This window comes from Lathyrus oleraceus, chromosome 5 (assembly GCF_024323335.1).
Source record: "Lathyrus oleraceus cultivar Zhongwan6 chromosome 5, CAAS_Psat_ZW6_1.0, whole genome shotgun sequence".
NCBI lineage: Eukaryota > Viridiplantae > Streptophyta > Magnoliopsida > Fabales > Fabaceae > Lathyrus > Lathyrus oleraceus.
In genome coordinates, this window is record NC_066583.1 from 92,029,415 (window position 1) to 92,041,793 (window position 12,379).

General features: G+C 33.5%; 1 protein-coding gene across 1 annotated transcript; it reads right to left on the bottom strand.

Moving 5' to 3' along the window:
• Positions 1-3,157: 3,157 nt before the first annotated feature.
• On the bottom strand, positions 3,158-11,801 carry LOC127087782 (transcription initiation factor TFIID subunit 5). Its single transcript, XM_051028711.1, has 19 exons — positions 11,520-11,801; positions 11,351-11,432; positions 11,180-11,258; positions 10,760-10,857; positions 10,593-10,649; positions 9,314-9,401; positions 9,119-9,228; positions 7,498-7,605; positions 7,147-7,298; positions 6,383-6,493; positions 6,229-6,298; positions 6,072-6,111; positions 5,187-5,351; positions 5,008-5,084; positions 4,267-4,383; positions 3,831-4,096; positions 3,621-3,716; positions 3,479-3,551; positions 3,158-3,379 (listed from the first exon to the last, which is right to left on the bottom strand). The coding sequence occupies exons 1-19, from the start codon at positions 11,684-11,686 to the stop codon at positions 3,326-3,328; spliced, it is 2,010 nt and encodes a 669-aa protein (XP_050884668.1). The 5' UTR covers positions 11,687-11,801; the 3' UTR covers positions 3,158-3,325.
• Between the last annotated feature and the right edge of the window lie 578 nt (positions 11,802-12,379).

The window sequence follows — 12,379 nt, forward strand, 5'->3', positions numbered from 1 at the left end:
GCGACAAACTTTGTGACGCACGAATTGATGTGCCAGAATTTGACTGTTGTTGACGTTCCCTCTATTGTTCACTTGTCAAAGTAATATGTTTTTGTTATTTTCAAAAAAATCCTTTCATTATGCCCAAGGTGAAAGCGAATCTATCTGGGTTTATTTCAAGTTGTATCATCATTAATAAAATATTATTTTGTTTATCCATATTATGTTTTCTCTTTTTGCTTTTTCTGAAAAATGACAACATAAAAAACCAAGATAATAATCACTTTTTATATTTGCATCATACTTGTGCGTTTATTTTTTCATATTATGAAATTAAGCATAAAATCATTGTGCATATTGATTATTAAACCGATTGAAAACGATGACTATATGCCATTTCCCAACTTTGAATTCTCTGTGTTTGAAACGGAAGAAGAGGATGTTGAAGAGATTCTTGATGAGATTTTATGTTTGCTTGAGCACGAGGAAAAGACCATTCAGCCTCATAAAGAGGCATTGGAAGTGATTAATTTGGGTTCTGAAGAGAACAAGAAAGAAGTCAAGATTGGGGTATTGCTTTGTCCAGATGTTAAGAAGAGGATGGTAGAGCTTCTTATAGAATATGTGGATATATTTGTTTGGTCTTATCAAGATATGTCAGGTCTTGATACTGATATTGTGGAGCATAAATTCATGATTTCCGATATAACTACCAAAAATTTTAAAATTTCGGATATGTCTTCTGGAACTTTGAAATTTATAGTATTTGTCTTACAAAATAGTAAAACTTGTAAATTCACAAAATTTTCGATAACTGCTTAAAATTTACGATACAAAACTGGAAATTTCAAAATTTCTGGAACTTTTACAAGGATATCAAGATAATTTTGCTCAAAATGGGGGTGTCAGGTTTAATTGGGGAGTGTCAAGTTAAATGCTCGTGAAAAATAATTTTGCAAAGTGATCATAGATACGGCATGTTATACTATTTTTCTTTTTCATAAACACAAATATTACGTGAAATTTGTGCAACCTGAATTTTCAAAAGCAAGCTTTTCCAAGTTTTTTAAAATACAAATGTGATCTTAACGAAATTTTTACTCAAATAACCCACTTTTTCAAAAAAAAATCCCAAAATAACTAATTTTTCAGATTAATTCTCAAACTACCCCACTTTGAAAAGGTGGCGCCAATTGGATTGACTTATGCACCTAGTGCTGTCAATCCAATTGTTGCATGTGTGTTAGGTTTTAAAGGAGACGTCAATTGGTCTGACACCTATGTGTGTTGTGTAATACTTTTTTTAAAAACAATGTACATTTTAGATAAAAGTCGAAATCGGACCAATTGATATTAAGATTAATATACGTTTACATACGAATACCATAAAGACTAATGTCGTTGACCGGATGACCTAACCGACCTCCGGTACCACATCTCCTAACAACCTGAACGCGTGGCCCTAACCCACGTTGATGATTCACCCCATGTGTTTGAGAATTTGAGGGGCCAGGAACATCACCACCACCTGCAGGAGATTGCCTAAGATATTTAGATAAATTTGTGTAGTATTGTGTATGCAATGAAGCGATACCGCCATAGTTGAGTTTGTGACTCATGCGAGAGTACTTGGGATGTGTTTGAGTTATTTGAGGGTGACAGGACGATTGAAAGGAGACATTGGTGTGAATGATGCGTCGAGGAAAGGTTGAAATGATTGTTGTGGTGTTTGATAGTCATATGACGGTTGCATCATCCATTGTCTATGCTTCACTTGCCTGGTCAAGATCCATTCAAGACCCACTTGTTCATGGTCTATTATGGAGGTTTCTTTGATCTGTTTAGCATTCACTTCAGAGTCTTATATGTTCATCTTTTGCTTGTCTATGTTCATTGGTTCAAGCCCATTTTCATGGCATCACAACTTCCACTTGATTCAATTCATCCCTAGCATTGCATCTGATCATATCCTCATGCCTAGTCCATGCCTAACCTATTTCGTCTAGAAAATGTCATTCATGGCATTTGCATTGCCATTGTTGTTTGGTCCATGAATCTTTGATTATGACCTAGTTCATTATACATCTTGGGCCTTGCTAGAGTTTTTGTTTCATGTTTGGCATTGTTCATCCAAGTTATGCTCATGTCCATTGATTCATGATTAGGTATTCATCAAGTTCATCACTTAGACTATTCCATGTCATTTTCATTGGTGTTTGGTCCATGAATCGTTGGATGGGTCCTGATCATTGTCCATTTTGGTCCTTAGGTCTTGATTCATTCAAAATATGTATTCATTGATTCATGTTATCATATTCATTTGTTTCAATATTTTTCATATCCATACAATTCATTTCAAACAGTCAATGCATTCACATATCAAATATCATTCCATACAATCACATTCAAAGTCCATACATGTACAAATGCTATAAAAATTGATCATTTTTACAACAGTTGATTTTTGATCAACAATTGACTTTTTATGCGACAACTATAACATTTAAAAACAACATTCTTAACCGATTACAACAATCAAATTGATATCATTTGGTCCAAACATAACTTCTCTAACATCCTTATCATTTTTTACTCGCACTCATCCACGTAAGGCATAGAATCTCTCGATACTTCAAATTTTTTCATTTCCAGGTATATTTTCGTCTAACCAATGAACCAACTCGCTCTGTAATTGCTCAAAATGACAGATATTCCAAAAGAGCATCTCTATCGGAGACTTGTCTCTCAAATAAATCATTGAACCATATTTGCAATATAATAAAAAGAGATGTGGAAAAATAAATCACACAACACCTCTATTTATACAAAATAAAAATTACGCAATACGCAAAGACGTCAGATCAATTGGCACCTCCTCTCCTTTTTTACACATGAACGCCAATTGGATTGGCAGTATCATGTACATAAGCCAATCCAATTGGCGCCACCTCTTTAACTTAAAGAGTTGACGCCACTTCTTTAACTTAAAGAGCAAACGCCAATTCATCTAATGCCACCTCTTCAAAGTGAACTATTTGGAATATAATCTAAAAAATGAATTGTTTTGATAACTTTTTTGAAAAAATAAATTATTTGAGTAAAAATTTCAATCTTAACCTCCTCCAATTCAATAATAGTGTAATAATACACTATACAGGTGTTTAAATTAGATGCAAAATTTACAAGAAAAATAACCATATAAAAAATGTGTACAACATTTAGCATTTTGAACTTGACTTTTGGAATCCTTAAACTAATATTAAACATTTTTTACAAGAGCTCCAGCTGCAAAAATGTGTACAACATTTTGCATTTTGTACTTGACTTTTGGAATCCTTAAACTATATTAAACATTTTTTACAAGAGCTCCAGCGGCAAAAAGAAGATTCCTTCGAGAAAACTGCATCCGATAACAGAATACAAGCATCAAATCATTAGATTGAACCTTATCAACAATATTCATAGATAAACATATAAGCATACAACACTGTATATTTACCCGCAATGCGTTAACCGGAGTAGATTTGGTTGGTAGGGTTTTGAGCGATCTGAGCCTGTTAGCATTCCCATTTCTAATAAAGGAAAAATTAGTTAGTATAAGAACATAATTCTTCATATTTTTCCATGTTAGACAAACTTACTTTTCTTCAATTCTTGAAACCTTAGTGCTCGTATTTACATCCCATAACTTTACGGTGCAATCAGCAGATCCAGATGCTAGAATAGAACCTTCAGAACTGATAAATCCAATCATTTTGAATAGCATTAGTTTGAGGCCAAGATACCAAACGCAAAGATATTAGTTTCCACGAGTATGAAGTTCAATATATTTTGATTGGGTGGGGGGTTACCTGAAAGCTAGTGACCAGACGCATGATGTGTGACCAACCAAAGGTGTGACACAGCGGCCGCTTGAGAGGTCCCACATCATGATTGTGCCATCTTCATCACCGGATGCCATATAGCGCCCATCAGGAGACATTGACAAAGACAAGACCATACCCCTGTGACCAACAAAAACCCGGACGCACTCTCCACTCTGCACATCCCATAGTCGAACTGTTTTGTCACTGGAACCAGTGGCAATGTAGTTGCAGTTGGCATGCCATTGGACACACTAAACAAGAGCATAAAACAGACAAGCTTTTTTAAATCACCAACCAATGCACAAATTTTCTGAGGCAATCAAGTTGTAAATATAAAATCAAATGAGTTGGGAAAACATATCCTAAAAATACAAATTCTGGAAAAAACTAGAATAAGAGAAAGTATTGACTAGAAACTTACATCAACATCAGACAAGTGTCCAGCCATTATTCTTAAGGGCTGTATCCTGTCCATGGACCAAACCCTAGCAGTTCTGTCGTGTGAACAACTGGCAAAATAGTGCCCCATGGGACTAAACTGCATGCATCCAAAAAAAAAAGAAATAAAGAACACGGCCTTCCAAAACATGCATGTAAACAATATCTAACAATCTCACTCGGGGGGATTGCGAAGAAAAATGTACAAGGTCAAAACATATACTAAGCCCATCCTAACCATTTTAGACATCTAGTTTCTAGAGTAGCACGCAGCATACGAAGTATATTGCTATCCTCAAAATAAAAAGCCTGCTAAAGAGAAAGAGCGGGTTTTATAAAAAGCACAGATGTTTTCAGGGAATGGGTAGCCTCGCTGCACTAATGTTTTCTATTCATTGGTGTTGGACTTCCTCCTTTAATTATGGACCTATATCCTTTTGTACTCCTATCCTTTTGTACACTTCTTTGCTTTCGCTAAATGAACTAATTCTCACATGCATACAGAAAGATGGAAGAAAGAACGTGGATCACATTAAGAGGACATTTTGAATTTTTTGTAAAAACTACTATGATATGACTTGCATACATGTGCATGCTTTATTTGTTCAAAGCAAGTGGAAATTTTTTATTTAATTTAATTTTTTTAATTATTTTATTCAAGTATTTGGCATGTTGTTTCAATATTCACACCATCAATAGAAAATTTCAGAAGAAAATGATTTACCTGAACATCCCAGACAGGATAATTGTGGCCCTTGTAACAAACAAGATTGGCATTAAGCTTTGTGCTCCATAAACGAACTGCATAATCCATTCAAAATTAAAACTGATGACAAATAAAAAACAGCCAAAAGCAATGAAACATATTGAGGGCAAATACTAAAAGAAGATAAGTAAACATACCTGTTGAGTCTGCTGACGACGAAAGTAGGAAATCGCCAACAGGACAAAAAGAGGCTGCATAAACCGGTCCTGAGTGACCTTGAAACAGTGTATATTGTCTCTTCCCGTCACTTTTCCCAAGAGTTTGTTCATTTTGTGCCGTATCATTGTCACCTTGTGAAAGAGCTGAAGATGGTGGAATTGATAACAGGATGATTATAAAAAGGAAATACATGAGCATTTGGTAACATAAACTCAGTTTTTGGCTTTGTTCAACAAAACTATCAAATTCTTCTTTAGAGGCCCTGGTGCTGAAATGTTTTAGCAAAAGACATTTTTTTAGCAATAATAGCCTCTTTGGTATTACATATCAGCTAGGAGAACACTATCATTCATTGCATATAAAATTATAAATTATAATGCCAACTTTAAGTATGGGTATTTATGACACATTGCACAACAGCACAACAATAAAGAAAGCAAAGATCTAATCCTTAAATCTTTTCCCAAAAATTTGGAAACAGAAAGAACATGTTGGCTTCTGTCATATTGCCCAAAAACTCTACTCGAATTTATAAAGTAACTAACCTAACTAATAACGCACTATGAAGGAATAGTTTTAGAAAGTCCTAGCCTGAAGTTCCATGACTAGAAACAAAGGCACTTCATAGAACCTCTTTTTAAATATGATAACAGGGAAAAATTATATATGTAAAGCAACACCGCAGTATCTTTCATTAGTAACTAAGTTGATTTACTCATGTGTTGGTTGTTTTATATTAGGTCACCGAAACACATTAAAAATTAGTCTTTTGACCATTATACTTGTTTCCAGCCACAACCAAGTTTATCAACCAAAGAATGTAACAGTTAGTTTAAACAAGAAATATTGAAATACAAACTTACAACTGGAGGGTTGTTGTCCAAGCTTGGCCATATCCCAAATCTGCACATAGAATTTGGAAAACTTACTAGAAATTCAATCATCAACTAAAATAAAACTCCATTGTAAGAGAGTCTTCTTCTAGAAGGATGGAAGATAGAGAATGTAGAATAAAAAAACCTTTAGTGACGAGTCAGAAAATCCTCCAGCAACCAATGATCCATCATGAGATATTGATGAACAGCTTAAACTGAAATAGTTTACCAAAATATAAGCATTATGCAACAAAAGTCGAACATAGTAAATAACATTGAAAGTATGCAGTAGACATTACCCATTATGTGTATTGATGAAAGTATAAAAGCTAACTGATGGCAGCGCAGCACTACTAAGTTGTACACGGTTCCTTAAATCTTCAAGGATGGAGTGTTCTACCTCTGTTGGACTGCAACGATGCAACATTATTAAACTCAATGGAATGAAGTAACAAATTTACTATTTGTAATTAATAATCTGCACTCAAATGCTAATACCTTAAGTAGGTGACAAAGACATCATACAGTAACAAACAAATAAAGAAATGAAGAATCTGATCAAATAATAGAGAAGACAAACCCTTCTCATGGCATGAAAAAAGTACAAAAAAATAATCTTATCGTGGAAAACCTGTCAATGTAAGAACTTACACTATCAACCAATTATAATTATAATCGGAAACATTTGAAACCCTTCTCATGGCATATGAAAAAAGTACAAAAAAATATGCTCATCGTGAAAAACCTGTCAATGTAAAAATTTACACTATCAACCAATTATAATTATAATTGGAAACATTTGAAACATTTGACTTTATAACTACTTCTGAAGTCATACATATGATTGGTTGTGATTTGTTTACAGTGTAAACCGTTTTACATTGAGTGTATCAAAACTAACTCTATTTCAATAATCATTAACTGTTTTAGAATAGTGTTGCTAATGCTGATTCTGCAATTCATAATGAAAACAAAAATGAGCATAGTGGCTTGATTGCTTTCTGCTTGAATATAAACTCTAGAATTTTAAGTGTAAAATAAAGACTTAGACTTGAAAGCATACATTGTGGGCAAGGGGAGTTCTGGTTTAACTCGAGGAGCTGCTGATACAGTGCTAACTTCAGGCTTTGCGCTTTTCCCTGTTGCACTTCCACCCTTGTCCTTTTTTATCTTTTTGACTGAAGAACCTTGCTTTCCAACTTCAATTGATCTTTTCTAAAAGAAAAACATATGAAAATAAAAGCAAAAAAAAACTCAAATAAATGAATTATAGAACTAAATAAGCAAAAATGTCTTCAATTGAAATTCATTTACTACAGATGCCTAAGTTCAAAGATATATAGAAATGGATTACAATTTATAGGTATGTGTGGAAAAAGATATGAGTCAGAGGTGCACTTTTAAAAAGACATACCTTACTCTCATCATTTTCCCCCTCTTTTGTCTCCCCATCACCCTTTTCAGAGTCTGAAAGCAAGGCCCCGGCCTTTTCTAACCGTTCTTCTAGCGAGTCTTCAAGCAACTAACGGACAAACACATTTAGTAATTTACATCAAAAAAGTAATTCACTCAAAAACTAATTTTAAGCACTTTTGAAGCTAGCAAAGCAAAAAATGCAGTTTTTCTTGCTCAACAGCCATATTACCAGTTGAAATTAGCACTATACACCAAGCATGGTGATGGTGCATCTGAATTTGATCCTCGGCAACGAGATATACATTATTACCAATAACCCAATACATTGAAACTAGACCACTTGTACAGGAAAATAGAGGATGAAGGGCTAAAGGTTGAACTGAGGCTGGTCTAAATAGGGTTTTGAATAAGATAAATCTTAGATTAAATTCACAAATATTTTACAACCACGGTCATTAGGAATGTGTTGCTGAATTCAGCAAAAAATGTACTCGTAACATTTTTTAAATTGAAGGCTTCATATGGGACTTGATCAATGTTTCATCCTTTAAATATTTAAATACTTTACAAAATGTATCAATAATTAATTAAATGAAATATTATCAGGAAATATAATAGTTCAACAATTCATATAGTAAGCACGCAACATTCAATACTGTAGCTTCCCTTAACCAAAAAAAACATTTAAAAGAAATTAATGTGATAATTAATTAGATCTTATGAATATTAAAGATACAAATTAACTTAAAGAAATTCAGGTTTTATAAGTAATTTGCAGTAGGTATAAGTTCAAGGAATATCAATTTATCATTATTTTCTAATGTACCTTATAAAGAAATGCATTTATAATCTTGTATAAGTATTTATTTATTTTAGATAAACATTATATTGTGGTTTATAAATATATATGGACCAGCAACTACCGACCAGCAATTCCCATTTAGGTTTAGTGGTTGCTGCAGCAAAACCAAAGCCATAAATTGGCTTGCCAATTTTCTCACAGATCCAAGGGAGAACTACTAACAATGACATGGCACTACCAACAATGACATGGCAGAATCACATCTATCCAATGTTGCCAATCGGGGATCACAGAAAACAGCAGTTCATTTAAATTTTGACATATTTTGTACTAAATAGCAGCATATGGGAAACAAAATGATTCGTTCAAACTCTGCTACGGTATAGCACTTTAGCCACTATTTAACAACAACGAATCCATCATGTCATCATTTAGGACCACTGCAAAATTTACCAGCTGGTTCGGTCCAATTAGTAACAACTCTTGAGTATGGTGTTTCCTGCAGCTAAATAAGTTACATCACCTATGCACCACTCCATACACTAAAATGACATAAGCATTATAAGGGAACAACTTTGTCGGTTGCCTGAACCCAAGTCACGTGGTTATCTCAACATTCACAGTCATGATATATTTGACATGGAAGAATTAATCAGCTGTGGAGCAAATAAAGTTTTAAGTGTTTTCATGTTATGAAGACACTTTTATCATACCAGGATTTTGCAAAAGTAAATAACTATGTCCATATTAACAAAAACAACATCAGCAAGAAAATTCCTAACTTAGTCAAATTTTGGAGATATAATAATAGCCTCACCCCCCAGTGTATTTCTTTCTGGTTTGTCTGGTTCGCTGCTTCCTGGCTGCTTCCAATAAGGGTAACAGCTTCTGGATCATCGGAAATCAAGCTAGGTTGTCCAGAGGTAACTATATTGCAAAAAATTAAATACGAAGTATGAGTAATAACAAGAAGTTAAAATGAACAGATGCAGCCAAAAGTGAATAAAAGTACCTTGGAAGTTAATATGCTCGTTGACTATACCAAGTATAGTAGTGGATTGAGTACTGTGTAGATGTTGCAGCAGAAGTTCATAGGAATACTGATACAGAATAACCATTATCAGTTTCCTCCATTACCGAAAAATGAAAACACCACAATTATGAAAGTGAAGAGACGAATACAAACATAAACAAAGACTAATAAAGTCCAGGTAAAAACAAGGGAAATAAAGAAGTCATCTCTTGCAGAAAGGTCCATAGATCAAATGTGTAGAACAATTTCATATACCGATAAAATAAAATAGTATAAGCTAATCTTCACACCTGCACATAACTTCCACTAAGACCTCACATGAGCCGAATCCACCATGACAAGGGTAAACAACAATTAAAATGAAGATTAGGATGAAAATTATAGTAATCCCATTTTTCCCATATCAATCAATAAGCTAGACCTGATGCTCAAGCTTTATAATGAACATGTGCTTACATTACATTATACTGAGTAGATATATACTTACCACCAATGTTGTGTGACATCAATACCAAATGAAGTGCTGACTAAATCACTATTACCAGAGTTTGTATGTAAGATAAGAGTATGTGGTATGACATTGTATACAATTTGCAACATAGTCACCATGACCCTTTTCTACTTTGTAATCGCAATATATTCCCATCCACTAACTTACTTACATTCTCTCCCCCATTGCCTCACTTCCATCTAGAATATACTCAAGTATCCTATCAAAACCACAATCACAATTCATAGTAATGATTCTTATTTTTCTCCACCTGTCTAAAACATTCTAACTTCAAATTGGGTAGAGGGGCCCAGGTATGACCGTGTATTCTCACTTCTGCTCTCTCAGGCTCACCGTTCTCAGTGATCCAGTATGTGAATGTACCATGATCAGACTCACTCAACATAAAATATGGAACTTTGATCAATGCATAATAATAATAATAGTAGTAGTAATAGTAATAATAATAATAATAATAATGATAGTGCAATTAACTGCGTATCATGTGCAAGCATGATACAGCACATACAATCAACAAATTGGATTCATTAGCAATAAAAAGGTAGATCAAAATAACAGCTTAAATGGAAAACTAATTGATATATAGTCATTTGCATTGTACTATGGGTATGGAAAGCCCAGGGACATTGGATGGCTAGAGAGCATGGAAGAGTACTAAATTCCCGGAGGCGTCTGACACTAATCCAGTAGAGTAAAAATTTCATTTGAATATGCATAAATAGAAAAGAAAAAATTATAAGACATTACCTCACATATCTTTATGTTGAATTTGCTCTGCCTTAGTGAATGAGCGAATTCCATTTCCTGAGTAAAAAGAACGTCGTTGGATTATTCAATACAAACTGTTGACGAATGATGATCCAACAAGAAGAAGAAACTAAAAAAGTAATATAAGATTTCAGATAGAAACTAACCTTCAAATGAGTAGGAGAAAGAACTCCTTCCAACTTTTGAATGTCACGTAAGTGCATCAATTCATGGTCTTCACGGAAAGTATTGAAAAAATTCCTAGCTGAGAATATCAAAAACAGAAGAATTAAATAAAACACATATCTGATGGCTACAATTTAGGCCCATTTTAGATTAACAACATAATAAAGCATTTATGATGTAAGTGCTTCCATAAAAGCTATTTCTATAAATAAATAATCAAGATGTTTTCATATAAGACATTATTTGTTTTCTCAACCTATTTTTGAGCTTACAGAAATAAGCTGAAAATGGCTTATGGATGTGTCATAAGCTATAATTATAAGCTCTCTCAAACAGTCTCAGACTTGCTTATGTCTTTAGATAAACCCAACTAAATCAATCTATACATACACTGATAATACCTTCTTGAATATGCCCTTTCGCGACGAGATCCATAAAGCAATGGATAAACACAGGATAAAGCACACGAAGCAACTCATGCTGAAATGTAATAACAACAAAAAGTAAACCATAATTTCAATTCAATAAATGAATTTTAACTACAAAAACTAAGTAATTAAACATTGTATTACCCTGTATAAATCTAGTGAAGAATAAGTCCATGTTCTTAACCTACTATACCCATTATGATACCTACCAGGACCATTCTCCAACCTACAATACATAAGATACATCATATATTACATGAATTAGCAGAAAATTCATTGCAGAAAACGATTATGCGAATGAAAAGGAAATTACTGAGAGAATGCAAGGAGGTGATTGGCAATGTCAGGTTCGAGAGGGGTATTCGAGGAGGAACTGCTTTTGTTCTGCTGAGATTCTTCTTGAAAAACCTTTTCCGTTTGTTTGAACCCTTTCTTCTTCAAGTATGCAGTAACGTATCCGAGAATTTCATCTTCGTCCATTCTTCGATTACAATTTCAAACTCAAACTCAAAACCCCTTTGCAATTCACAAATCTCAGAAACGCAGTGGAAGTTCGTCTGGAATTTCAGTCTTGGTTTTTCGTTAGGGTTGTTTCTGTGGTGGGATCAGATTTGAGAAATGGGCTTGGGCTATTTTAGTTATAAGGCCTTGTATCTGATGATCCTAATTTCTATTTACACCAGAGTAAATGTAGTCACTTTTTTTCTAATGTTATTATATTTTATTTTTTCCTCTATTCTTATGATTGTTGACACTATGAATAGCCAAAAAAAATTAAGTTATATTCTTTGAGATAAATTCATTAGAATTATTTGATCAATGTAATTTACTATGACATACAATTTATCATAATTTATTGTTCGCTTTTTAATGAGTTGGAGATAAAATATTAGTTGATATGATTAGGGAAATTTATGGTAAGAAAACCTCCGATCATGGTTAACACTAAGAGACATGGGTTACATAGCAAGAAAATAGTTTTATTGTGAAAATTACGGGAAAAAAATCAATTGTGTTCAAATGGGATTATCGAATAGGTTTACGGAAAAAAAAGTGATTTTCTCTCAATTGAAAAATGATTTTTACTTCAGTTTATTGGATAGGGTAAAGAAGTGTGTCATGGAAAGTACACCATTTTTTCTTCGACTTAGATTTAAATCGATGGAAAAAATT

Coding starts and splice junctions, on each gene's coding strand:
- LOC127087782 (XM_051028711.1), bottom strand. CDS start 11,686: ATGGACGAAGATGAAATTCTCGGATACGTTACTGCATACTTGAAGAAG. Junction 6,112..6,228: donor TTTCTGACTCGTCACTAAAG/GTTTTTTTATTC, acceptor TTCTATGTGCAG/ATTTGGGATATGGCCAAGCT. Junction 5,085..5,186: donor GTCGTCAGCAGACTCAACAG/GTATGTTTACTT, acceptor TGGATTATGCAG/TTCGTTTATGGAGCACAAAG.